The sequence below is a fragment of the Falco naumanni genome, chromosome 6 (assembly GCF_017639655.2).
Source record: "Falco naumanni isolate bFalNau1 chromosome 6, bFalNau1.pat, whole genome shotgun sequence".
NCBI classification, from domain to species: domain Eukaryota; kingdom Metazoa; phylum Chordata; class Aves; order Falconiformes; family Falconidae; genus Falco; species Falco naumanni.
This window is the reverse complement of record NC_054059.1, coordinates 61,377,520-61,391,224: the sequence shown is the minus strand read 5'-3', so window position 1 is coordinate 61,391,224 and position 13,705 is coordinate 61,377,520. Positions and strand designations below refer to the sequence as shown.

The 13,705-nt window shown below is 41.9% G+C and overlaps 1 protein-coding gene across 1 annotated transcript in view; it reads left to right on the top strand.

Moving 5' to 3' along the window:
* The window catches only part of SLC35F1 (solute carrier family 35 member F1), a 253,835-nt gene that overhangs the window by 195,856 nt on the left and 44,274 nt on the right, over positions 1-13,705 (top strand). Inside the window, exon 3 of the mRNA XM_040599259.1 lies at positions 6,792-6,919. Coding sequence (XP_040455193.1) covers positions 6,792-6,919 — 128 coding nt within the window. The remainder of the gene's footprint in view (positions 1-6,791; positions 6,920-13,705) is intronic.

Here is a 13,705-nt window from a genome sequence, read left to right as displayed (position 1 = left end):
TGATCTGAAAACCCAAAATCTTTGTTTCCAGGTAGTTCCTTGCCCTGGCTCACCGTGCAGCCCTACGGGCACCAGGCAGGCGGCAGGAACACACGGCCAGCAGCTGGAGCACGTGAGCTGCTTGCAGCAGCGATTCGGTGCCGTTACACCGGCAGCATGTCTGTGGGTTATGCAGTTTTCCTACTGTGGGAGAGGGAACAGAAAGGAGCTCTGGATAAGATCAGATGTTCTGGGGAGGCAAAAGGAGCTGAGATTATCTAGCATCCCAAAAGGCTTACTGAAAACATGGTATGGGACAAAAGCGGTGCAGCCTATAAGCAGTCATCCATAAGGTGAACAGAGTATATCCAGGTGTTTTGTGAAGCCAGACTGGAGGAATGTTCCTGTAAGAACGTTTTCTCTATTGCTTAAATAATTAAGAAGTGGTGGTGTCTTGCCTTTAGGCAACAGTATTACCATAAAGTACTCATCAGTAATACAAGTAGATATGAGAAAATAAGAAATGATTTTGGGTCAGAGGATTTGAAGTTACATAGAAGAGGGACAGTTCTGAGATTTGTGGAGAGCTGAAAGCCTTCTACAACAGGCTTTAAGTCCCCTGAATTAGCAACTTGGCCAAGGAGGAGACCAGCAAAGTTCTATTGTTCAGACATGGGAGCCTCTTGGCATAGTAATACACAGAGGATCTGTGTTATGCCTACACGCTGTTACCCCATTTGACTGCCTCCTTCCCCTGGTCCTGCAGCAGTGCTGGATGATGACAAAGTCTGTAGAGAAGCAATGAAGTTTGGTATCTGCAAGAATTGCTATAATGGATGAAAACAGAAAAGAAACAATTATCCTGTAACTGAGATTCTTTTTTGAAGAAGGTGATAGAAAGTAAATTTTGGTGTAATCTTCCTCCTCTGTGAGATTTTTATTTCTTTACTGTGTACCACTTGACTGGCATTCCTGTTAGAGGCAGGGAAGGACCAGCGTGCCCAGCAGCCCTCCAGGCTCTTCATGCTTCCTTCCCCCTTGCAAATCTCCTGCATACATTTAGATCTCTTCTGCTGAGCTCTGTGAAGCAGGAGAGCACAGCTCCTTTGATGATCTTGATCTAAATAGCAAATTGTCATCTGAATCAAAAGAGAGCAACTGCAGCAGATGAAAGAGAAGCAATATGCTTATTTTCTGGTCTAGCAGTGCTGTTATTCTACCTGTGTCCCAAGCCCATACACAAATAATTGGGACTTTGCTGTCTTAACGGCTGTTGGGGTTTTATTATTGCACCTCTGAGGCTGTGTGGGTGAGTGTGAAAAGGGTTTTGCACATATATATATGTATTTTTGGTAGACACTGCACAGCTAAAGCCTCATTTAATTTTCTCTCTAATTTATTTTTAATTTGTAAACCCCCAGGGGTAATTCCTTATTATATGATGTAAAATCATCTCTTGTAAGAACAGCTTGTTTGTTGTTTTTTAATTTGAGCCGGCAGAGGCAAAGATGTAACTTTTTTCCAAACAGCGAGGGCTCCTCTGTATATACTTTCCAGCATGTGTCTCATTGCAAAATTAGTGAAAAATGTAAAGCCTAAACCTATCATTCTAGGAAGGGCAAAGAGGGGTGTGTTTGTATATATGTGTGTGTGTGTGTATTTATCAGTGTTAACAGTATGTTAGACTTCTGAATCTTGAAACATTCTTAATATCCAGGTTGCTTTTAACTCTGTTACATTTGAATTAGACTGAATACATTTTCAAAAGCTTGAGTACTGCTGACGAGAAGGTAGGGGTTTGTTTTTTGAAAGGGGATCTCCATCAAAAGATGGCAGTGCCTAAAGATGACATTACTCTGTGCACTCGCATAAATGCAAGTTCACCAGTGTCAATATCTGCTTTGGCTCACTGGAAATGTTTCCTTTAAGCTAACCTGCACACTTTAAGGTTTTCAGCCAGTCATATAAAAAAATATTAAACCATAGTCACAGTCCCATTGAGATAATAACAAAAACACATGATCTGGCATAATCTCTCTTCCCTTTACATTCAGTGGGAGAGATGTTTATTTTCAAAATATTGGTTATCTCATCCTAAGCAATTCAGCTGGAATATGTTAGGTGAAAAAAAAAAAAGCTTTAAAAACACCTTACCAGCTAGTTCAGGTGTAGGCATGTATGTTTGGTCCTTCTGGCCTACAATGCTTCCAATTCAAAAGACTTCAATAATTCATTTGCTTTGAGTTGTCATCAAGCTAAATAAAAAAAAAAAATATTCTGGTTTAGGTTTTGGTTGGTTGGGGTTTTTTAATCTGTGGTATTTCCACCCCCTCCCCCCCCCCAGTTTTTATGCGAAGGTGGTGTTTGTTTCTATTCAGGATGTAGACTTTTGAATGAAGAAGGAAGCTCTTGATTCCCTCTGCTTCTCATTTTGGTCTTCCCAAGTTAAGTCAAGGCTTCCCACTTACCTCCCTAACTCCCGTTTCCCTTCTCCTTGTCATCTGAATTCACTGAGCATGCCACCTGTGACTGCTGTTCAAAGGTCCTGTCCTGCTGGCAGCCCAAGCCTTCTTCAGGCTGTCTTCCACTGTTGCCTTCTACTGGGTCACTCTTGCAAAAGTGTGACATTTGAATATGGTGGCTTTCTTTCAGCCCCATGTCAAAACCAGGAATCCACCTGCCTCTTCTTTGATTTGTGCACAGCACTGGGTGGCACTTATTGCAGATGGTCATCTTCTTTCTCCTGTTTTTCTGCCCAGAAAGTCTCCCACTTTAGGAACAATTAATTCACTTCTATGAATTTGATGACAATGCCAAAGAAATAGAGAGCAGCAAACAAATAACAGACCCCCAGCTAACAATGTTAAATGTACATTGCTTTTTCATAGAATCATAGAATCATTTATGTTGGAAAAGACCTTTAAGATCATGGAGTCCAACAGTTAATCTAGCAACGCCAAGTTCACCACTTAAACTATGTCCCTGAGTGCCACATCTACACATCTTTTAAATACCTCCAGGGATGGTGACTCTACCACTTCCCTGGGCAGCCTGTTCCAATGCTGGATCACCCTTTTGGTGAATAAATTTTCCCTAATATCCAAACTAAACCTCTCCTGGCACTACTTGAGGCCATCTCCTCTTGTCCTATCACTTGTTACTTGGGAGAAGGGATCAACACCCACCTCACTACAGCCTCCTTCCAGCTAGTGGTAGAGAATGGCAAGGTCTCCCCTGAGCCTCCCTTTCTCCAGGCTAAACAGTCCCAGTTCCCTCAGCTGCTCCTTGTAAGACTTGCTCTCTGGACCCTTCACCAGCTTTGTTGCCCTTCTCTGGACACGCTCCAGCACCTCAGTGTCTTTCTTGCAGTGAGGGGCCCAAAACTGCACACAGTATTTGAGATGCAGCCTCACCAGTGCCCAGTACAGGGGGACAGTCACTTCCCTGGTCCTGCTGGCCACACTGATACAAGCCATGATGCTGTTGGTCTTCATGGCCACCTGGGCACACTGCTGGCTCGCGTTAAGCCGGCTGTCAACCAACACCCCCAGGTCCTTTTCTTCTGGGCAGCTTTCCAGCCACGCTTCCCCAAGGCTGTAGCGCTGCGTGGGGTTGTTGTGACCCAGGTGCAGGGCCCAGCACTCAGCCCTGTTGAACCTCATACAGCTGGCCTCGGCCCATCGGTCCAGCCTGTCCAGATCCCTCTGCAGTCTTCCTGCCCTCAAGCAGATCAACACTCCCTTCCACCTTGGTGTCATCTGCAAACTTACTGGGGATGCACCTGATCACCTCATCCAGATCATTGATAAAGATATTAAAAGAACTGGCCACAGTCCCAAGCCCTGGGCAACACCACTTGTGACCAGCTCAGATATATCCTCAAATGGGGTCCATCAGTTTTGCTGATGCTTGTAGATCTGCACAACTGCTAAGTTATTGATAAACTATAATAATAATGTGGGCAGAGGGATCCTGGTCAGAAGCCAGACTTTTACACACTAAGTAACAGGAGATGCAGCAAGTGAGTGGAAGTGAACACTTAAGTATGTTCCACAGAGAAAGATGCAACTCCTGCGCAAGAGTTTTTTTCCAGGAACATTCTGTTTTATTTCTGTTATGCTGAACGCCTCTACATTTCTCTGCTTTTCACTGGGCAAGACAAAGACACTTGCTGTGAAGCTAAACCAGTGTTCATCAGAGCTGTACAGTGCCTGCATAAATTCATTTTGGCATTTCTTTTTGCTCTACCCAGCCTTCTCAGCTGAAACTGAACTTTTGCAGTTTGGAATATTTCAGAGCTGTTTATCAAAGATAAAATACCATTGCCAAATATTTTTCGTATTTCTGTCATTAGCAAATGAAGTATTGAGAAAGCAAAAGAGTGAACTGTATGTGTCAGGTAAAATTGTAGAAGGTTTGATTTCCATCTCGGGAAAATCTGACTTCACCCATTAGCCAGAAGTCAAGGCTATACATTCATTTTTAAAGGTAACTTATTTGGCCACATCTGAGCAGTACAGCGATCTGTGGTTGGAATTGAAGCTGGAGAAAGAAAAGCATTGGCAAACTAAAGGTACAAAAAGAGTCCTTGAGGTGTGTCTGTAGTCCTTGCTCAGGCAATCTTATGCTAGTGCAGTTCTTGAGCGTGCTCCTTTTTTCTGCTTTGTAGGTACCACCAAGGTCCTACTGTAAAAAAAAAAACAGATTCAGGTGGGATTTTCACTTTTGGAGTAGAGATTGCATTGTGATGTCTTTGATTTTTAAAATTTCTCTTTACAATTAAAATGAAAAATCACTCTGAAATTTTAAGTATGCCATTCCGTTGCATTGATTTTTTTCCAGTTGGTGTTTTAATGGTATTATCTTGGCAGCATAAAAATTTCAGATACAGTTTCAGTATCAGGAAAGGATCTATCTGTGTATTTTACACTGATATGAGTAGGAATTAGGACATCTAATCTCACATGCTTCTTTGAAAATGCCCTCCTAAATGCATTAAAAGATAAAATCTAAAATATTCCTCTTTCTGCATGCTCAAATAATCACAACAAATACGTAAATGTAGTCATAATTCATGTCTGAAGGGTGGGATTTTATTCTTCATGAGTTCTTCCGTGAGTTGGTGGTCAACAGGAAGGTGTGGGTGTGGTTGAATGTACTGATTCCTTATTTAGGGTCTTAAATAATTAGCCTACTCCCCACCTTGTTTCTGCTGTTTCTCTGTTGCTTAGCAAGAGAAAGAGAAAGAAAGAGAAAAAGAGAAGGGAGGGAAGAAAGGAAAGGAAGGAAAGCTTTTTAGCTTTTACAGTTTTACACTCAGTGTCCTTATCACTGTAACAAATAATTAGGTTATTGCCTAATAGTATCCCACTGGAAGTGTGTATGTTTGAGCATCTGTTAATGAACAAGCATCAAGTGCTTCAGATGCTTTGTTCAGGTAAATACCTGCTCAGGTCACCTAGTGTCTAAGATTTCTGAATCAGCTTCTGAAGTAGTTATCCCTTTTTCTGTGATTGCATCTTATAGGATCCGAGATACTCTGTGCTGTAGAGAGCCTGCCATTTTTGATAGTATGGCAGCACATATGTCAGTGGGTCTATTTGAACCAGAGAGCGAACACACCTGTAGTGAAGGAAAATGATGGGGGAGAAATGAGAAGCCTGAGCAAGTCTTGGTGGCAACTGACAATGAAGTTCCTTTTCTTCTGTATTTTCCACCACTCATCTTGATGATCGCATGCACTTAGAAAGGCTGCAGCAACATGAGTAAATCTCAGAATAGTGGTGTTTTTTTAAAAAACTTTAAGGACTTTAAAGTTCAAATTCTATTTATGGTACTTTGGCAGTACAGGTCAAGCCTTATTAGATCCCTGTTTAGGCTACAGACTCTTAAAGACTTCACAGTCAGTGTCAGTATGTCCAGCCCCTTTTGCAGTGGGGTCCCATCATGTCTGGAGCTTACTGTAATGCAAATAGATAACCGGTTTGCCCACCGTCACTAATGAGCTGGCTTCTTTTGAACGGAGAACAATAATAATCTCTAGCCTAGCATGAGCAATGCTTTGACTTTTTAAAAGTTGTGGGTCTGATCTGCAGGCCGTATTGTGCTGTCAGTCTTCACGTGGTGGAAATTAAGTACTAGGTGATTGACAGGGCTCCCATAGAAGGCAGCAAACCTGCCTACTTCAGAAATCAATCCTGGGAGCAGGGCAACCTGTCAGGCAAAATCTGTTTGTCTCAGTGCAGCTTTTCTCTAAACAAGTCTCATATTTTGAACCTCTAGGATTGTAATAACCGTCCTTGGAACAGGATCTGTAATCTACCCAAAGGTGATGCTGTTACTCTCCTGCTCTAATACTCCATCATATTTGCAAATACTGGTAATCTCCCACTGGTGAAACCCTCTTGTGTTACATGTGATACAACATTTATCAGTATGTATGGAAAGTATAAATGTTTGTAATAAACTGCTCTATTCTTTAGCATTTTATAGGTGTATATATAGAAGTAAAACTAAGAACACATTTACAGGCTGCCTAAGCGGCACTTGTTTTTCCCAGCATTGTTGTTTACACCTTAAGTGACGTGACAAGCTGACCCTCACATATTACTTCGCCAAGCTGGCTGGTTTAATATCTACAAGGCAAATAGGGTGCATTAGTTTTTACTTCCTTGCAGTACCTCTTTTTATATGGTACTTTTCAACTGCATATTGTAAGTATGAGAGATAGTCTAGGTAATTTCTCTTGACAGGCAAGTATTTTGTGCATGTAAACCTAACTCTTACATAATTCTTCTTCTTTATTGCCACAGGAGAAGAAAACTTGCTGGCAATTTTGAAAAGGAGATGGTGGAAGTACATGATCCTGGGGATAATAGATATAGAAGCCAATTACCTGGTAGTGAAAGCTTATCAATACACCACTCTTACTAGTGTACAGGTAAGGACCCAAAGGATTTTCCCTTTTGAGGTAAGATAGTAGGCCCAATGGGGTCAGTGGTGCAGTGTCCATTGGCTTCAGTGCACTAATATTTGCTGCCTGTGTCTTCTAGGTACTTTTTAATGCTGTCTCATAAGACGTGTTTTTTTCATATTGGACTATTTTTATTACTCCGTATTTTCCAAACTGGACAAAAACATATTTACTTTCATTTTATTTTCCTGTGCTAAACCATTCATAATCATATTTTTGGTATTACCTACTTACTTTGGTACTTTTAAGGAAATGCTTGCAGCTGGGCTGAAATGTTTTTCTCACTTTATATTGTATTTGGAAAAAATACAAGCACTTCTTTTAGGATTCCATAACTCGATCTGACTGCGAAAGTTGTATGGTGGGTTGACCCTGGCTGGATGCCATGTGCCCACCGAAGTCACTCTATCACTCCCTTCCTCAGCTGGACAGGGGAGAGAATGTGTAACAAAAGGCTCGTGGGTAGAAGTAAGGACAGGGAGAGATCACTTACCAGTTACTCTTGTGGGCAAAACAGACTTGACTTGGGGAAATAAATTAATCTATTACCAAGCAAATCAGAGTAGGGTAATGAGAAATAAAACCAAATCTTAAAACACTTTCCCCCTCCCCCACCCCATCCTAGCCTTAATTTCACTCCTGATTTACCTACCTCCTCCCCTCCCTTGGAGCACAGGGATGAGGAACAGGGGATGTGGTCAGTTTATCATATGCTGTTCCTGCCGCTCCTTCCTCCTCACACCGTTTCCCCGCTCCAGCACAGGCTCCATCCCACAGGAGACAGTTCTCCATGAACTTCTCCAATGTGAGTCCTTCCCGTGGGCTGCAGTTCTTCACACACTGTCCCAGTGTGGGTCCCTTCCATGGGGCACAGTCCTTCAGGCATAGGCTGCTCCAGTGTGGGTCCCCTGTGGGGTCACAAGTCCTGCCAGCAAACCTGCTCCAGCCTGGGCTCCTCTCTCCACGGGGCCACAGGTCCTGCCAGGAGCCTGCTCCAGTGTGGGCTTCCCACGGGGTCACAGCCTCCTTGGGGCATCCACCTGCTCTGGCGTGGGGTCCTCCACAGGCTGCAGGTGGGTACCTGCTCCGCCGTTACCCTCCATGGGCTGCAGGGGGACAGGCTGCCTCACCATGGGCTTCACCATGGGCTGCAGGGGCATCTCTGCTCCAGCGCCTGGGGCACCTCCTGCCTCCTTCTGCACTGACCTGGGTGTCTGCAGAGTGGTTGCTCTCACATATTCGCACACCTCTCTCTGGCTGCAGTTGCTCTTGCGCAGGTCCCATCATTGTGTGTGTGCCCCCCAGCCACCTTTTAAAATACACTATCCCAGAGGTGCTACCACCGTCACTGATGGGCTCAGCCTTGGCCAGCGGTGGGTCTGTCTTGGAGCCGGCTGGCATTGGCTCCATGGGGCACAGGGGAAGCTTCTAGCAGCTTCTCACAGAAGCCACCCCTGTAGCCCCCCACTACAAAACCTTGCCACACAATCACAGTATAGGATTTTTAGCATTCCATAATTAGATCTGAGTGCAAAGGTTGTCATTAATTAAAATGAGTCTAATTATGATGAAGAAGTCTTACTCAGTGCAAGCAGTTAAGATGTGTTATGTTATACAACTGCTTCACCACAGCTATCAGAAAGTGTACTCCTCCTTAAAAAATTATACACGCAGTAAACAAAAGCTATGGTAGCAATTTCTCCAAAGATCCAACCTGTGTATTTTAAATACAAAGAAAAAAAAATCAGGCTCCTTCCCATGTAAGTGGAAAAGTGAATAACACAAAACATTTTTAAGAGACTGGAAATTGTGTGTCTTGGGAAATCATTGCATACTTCATTGCTACTTGTTCTAACACAAACCTACACCATTTTTACATTATCTCTAAACAACTGGGCAACACTAGGTAGTGTTCAGTGTATTTTACACCTTATTTGCCTGAAGCTTGTTGTTAAAGCTGGTAAAATGGAGGAGCATCAGAGGATTCTGCAAAATCAAAGCTAATTAGGAATATATCTCTTCCATAGTTGAAAAGTGATACTGGAAAATACTGAGCTTGTTTAGCGGAGTAAGAAGCAAAACCAGAAGAGAACTATGAATTCAAGGAATCTGAATATGAGGTTTATGCTAAATATTCACAGGCGCCTCTGCCATCAGAGTCTTGGTTAGACAATTCTTTGAAATGTGCCTAGACAATGTAGCATTGATTTTAACACTTTTCCAAATCAGATTACTCACTATAGAGTAAAGCATAAATCCACGTAAACTTTATACTGTCATCAAACATAGTGTTTCATTTAAAGATGAAACAGAAGCAGCTCAGGGAATTATTCAGCCTGAAACAGCATTGGTCAAAGTGTGTAATGGTGTGAAATGAAAACTGAAGAAATGGAAAGTAAAAGATGAAAAAAAGCAAGCTTTCCTGGAGTTTGAATTCTGAAGAGGCAAACAGGACCACTCTCTCAAGAGCATCTTCTGAGAGGCCTGGTCCTGCAAGAGCACTACCTGTGAGGCCGTAAATGCTGGCTGGCATGGAGCAAGAAATGTTCAAATCCTTTCAGAACTGAGACCTGAGAAACCATTGCTACCTATCGCAAATCAGTATGGCTTCGACTGAATGCTGTGAGAGCTATGCCAATGTACACATTGACACATAATTGAACCCCTCAAGTAATTTCTGGGGGATTTTATTCTCAACGGGCTTTACTCCAAGGCTTTTTTAATAGCAAGAATGTAAGAGGTTTTGAAATTGTCTCAGTAAATAAGAAATCTTGCACTATTTTTGCAGTGGTGGTACATGGACCAATTCGGTAGGAAATCAGTTTTACAGCATATACTTTTTTTCCACATGATGTCTCTGCTCTGTCATGCAAAACTAACATGTGAGTGTGCTGGGCTTGTGGTGCTTTTAGGCAAAAAAACATTAAGCTGCCTCTAGCAAAAAGCCAAAATTTAACTGTAAAAATATGCCTTTATTGCAATTGATTTGCAGTTCTGCTTTCACCAAGAAACTGCAAGCACTCAACAGCTTACTTAGTTTGCCAAGTAGCTTTAAACTCTTAGGACTGACAAAGTTTGTAGTTTAAAATCCCTTCTTTTTTTGTAATTGACATTATCTTATCATGGTTCCAGGAAACGACTGAAAATGGTGCCCTATTTTTCCCCTCTTTTTCTCACCCAAGTTTTTCCTATATTTCCTTTAAAATTCGCCTTTGGTTTTGGTCTGGGAAAACAGAATTTTCTAATAAACCTTCCTATACATCTTTCACCAGATGCCTTCAGAACTACAGCGAGCAAGGACACACAGGCATAAATCAGAGATTAATATGGTGCCTAAAATTTACTTTTGGACAGGCTTCTGGTTATTTCAAATCCTCATGTTCTCTATAATTACTGTCTGAGAATGTGGCACTCAGTTCCCTTATAAGATGAAAACAAAGTCTGTGAAGCTTAACACCACATAATTTTCCCTTAAAAAAACCCACCAAAACCACAACCCAAACCATCAAACAAACAAAAAGATCTCCCTTATAAACTGACATAAAAAAAAATCAGATTGAAAGCCAATGCACTGTTTATATTTCAGACATCAAGGTGTAGGTCATTTGCTAAGGATAAAATCCAAGGGGCTCTTTAGAGACATGCAATGCAATCCAGGGGCAACTAGACTTACTAGAACAATCCAATAATAATTGTCTACGTATCTAAAATGTCATAGGCATCTAACAGCCCCTGGTTGGTGTGTACTAATGCAGCTCAGAACACAGCCTTGGGACATGAAAATGTGTGTTTGAACCTTTCGTGTTTCTCCTCCTTTGGTATTTTTAAGTTCTGGTTCTTTGCATGCCCAGAGTGCTTCTATATTGATGGAGACAGATACCTAAATATCTGCCAACATTGTAAAATTCAAAAGCTAAGTATTCCTACATCAAAGTACCCCAAGGAGCTCAATTTGTTAAATATGATCTTAGCATACCTCAGGTGCTTACAGAAAGCCTGGAGTGCTTTCCAAATCACAAGGGTAGAGCCACCTTTTACATAAAGTCATAGCTGTTAAAACAGTAGCCCGCAGAAAGGGTTTGAGTTACCTCTATCTTAGCTGCGGGGGCTGAAACTCAATTTGTCCACAGCCATAAAAATGCTCAGGCTAGTATGTATAGACTGTGCTCTAGAGGGTACATTTAAAAATTGAGTATACATCAGGTAAAAGGCACAGTAGTTTATCAATGGATCGATTTGATATCCAAAACCACATATTACAAGAAATGCCAGAAGTGCCAGAGATCAGTCACTTTTAATGCTCTCAGACGCTTGTGTCCTGATTCGTGATGGCCAAAAACTTGCAAAATGTTCTTTAGTTTCTCTTTGATGCATTGATCTAACTTGCACTAGATTTTGCAGCCTTCTTGCATGCCAGCTGTAGCAGGTGGAGAAAGTGCATTAAGCCCTCTTGTGTACACTAGCACCTGATCCCATGGGCTTTTTTTAAAAACTGTACACTTACTTTCAGTACTGCCTGTGGCAATCCTTTCCATATTTGTCCTAATGGTTTTTAAAACAGTCCTGGTGTAGGCCTGTGGGAAGTTTAGTAACTCTTCAAGAAGGATGTTTTAACTGCTGTTACAGATACCTTTTACACAGCAGATAACATTAGCTCCCTCAGAGGGAATTAGAAGATTCTGAAGTTCTTGCAGTTATTTATACCTAGATATTTAATTTATTTAAAACTACATTTTGACTTGTCAGTGTTAGGTTTATGGTTGGACTCAATGATCTTAAAGGTCTTTTCCAACCTACATGATTCTGTGAATTTATGATTCTATGATTTCAGCTTCCCTGTATTGCATTTACAGTGCTCCATACACATACGTGCCACCAAGCCCATAAAGTCTTCCACTAAGGCTGCTATATTAACATCTGTAATCTTTGCTGCCATGTGTTTCTCATTATACCAAGCTGTATTATGAGGCAGACTGCCCTCTCCCTTCTCCCCCGTTGTCCCCAAATTATCCCTCCTTTCTGCAATACACTGTTCTATCCACCTGCATATATGTTGTTGTGTTGCACTCTCTAGTTGTAATGTTATCCTTTTTCTGTGTTATGACATCACATAGAAATCTGGACTATTTCTGCAACACCTTGCATAGTGATACTGTAGAATATGCATACAATGTCAGAAGAAGTAAGGTACTGTCAAAGAGAGCTATGTTTCCAAGTAGTGATTTATCTGGTAATTTATTCCTTGAGCAATCAAGCCTTTGATTGGCATGATGAAAACCAAGGTAGTAAAAGCTGGGATTTATAGACATCAGGAGACAGACAATAAAACTACGATGCTGATGTTCTCAGCTACTCTTAGATCACTGTGAGGCTCAGCAGTACATCATACTTCCAATTACCTCTGGCAGTTTTCATACCTCAACCACTGCCACCAGAAAAGGAAAGGAGTCAGCAGTAAGTGCTTATTATACGAGTGCTGGATGGCGATAGACTTTGCTTTGTTCTTGGTCCCTATGGACTCAATGTACGTTGAGGCAGAAGGTTGAGATAATTTTGAAGAAAATTTGGGAGGTGAGGAGCAGGGGATGTGCAATATTGAAGTTGTTGATCCACCTTGTTCAGTGCCTGCTAGTGTGAAATATGTCAAAAACAGGGAGAAATTCCACTCCTTCCCTTCCTCCCCCCCTCCTATGCATGTAAGATGGCCATACTTTCCTGTTTTGCTTCAGGGCAGTGAGGAAATAGTGCAATGTTAATAAGGTTTGCAAATCAGCATCATGCAGAAGTGCTGCATACCATACATTTCTACTGTGAGAGTCTGTGGGATGTATCTTGCATCTGATTTATTATCACACTTTGAGTTGCTGTTATGTCTTTTCACTGTTACATACCTGTGGTTCTCAAACCAGCCCCTACAGCACCCTCAGTCTCTGTACACATTTTTCAAGTCAATTGAGCTCTCCATATCCAGAGCTCCTGCCTCTAATGGCAAAATTCACCCTGAGCCAAACTTTTTACTAACATAAATATGCAAAATCTCATTAAAGTCAGTGGAGCTGTGCCCATTACAATGGCAGAGATTTTGGCGTCCTGTGCCCATTTTGCATATTCTTGCAGGTGAAATGCAAAAGCAGAGGTTTTTCTGCAGGAGACATCCATGATTTTTCCTAGGCCAGGATCTAATCCCCTGCATAGCTTACAGGCTGGTGATATGGAGAAGTTTCTAATACGTAACCTTGAGAAAATGGTCTTCAAAGCCCATATCCAGTCATCTTATTTAGAGAGAAGCAAACCAGAAAATAGTTTTTTTCTACAGACAGGCATGACTGCTGGTAGAGCTGTCTGCTGTCTTAGAATGATCTTTATCTGACAGTGGTGTGTAAAATCAGAGGAGAAAGGCAATTAAAGGAAAGGCCATTACAGTGGTGAGTTTATTGGTAACTCTTCCTGGTGTTTGGGGAGATCTTGCACAAGCACAGCTGGAGTGCATGTAACGAGAGGAGAGGATGAAGAGGTGTGTCCTAAGGTGTTTTTTTTTTAAAGTCAAGATGTGGTTACTCATGTTGGTAATAAAGCATGTCCATGTGTAGAGAGTTGACAGCAGAAGTACGGGTTGGATGTGACCACCACCTTTCATTTAACGTAACTTCAAGAAGTTACTAAATTCCTTCTGTGTACACAGAAAGCTGGAGCTGTGATAATCCTCATCTTGAGTGTTGGTGCATGGAAGTCAGAGGTAGGTGAAGGTCTTTT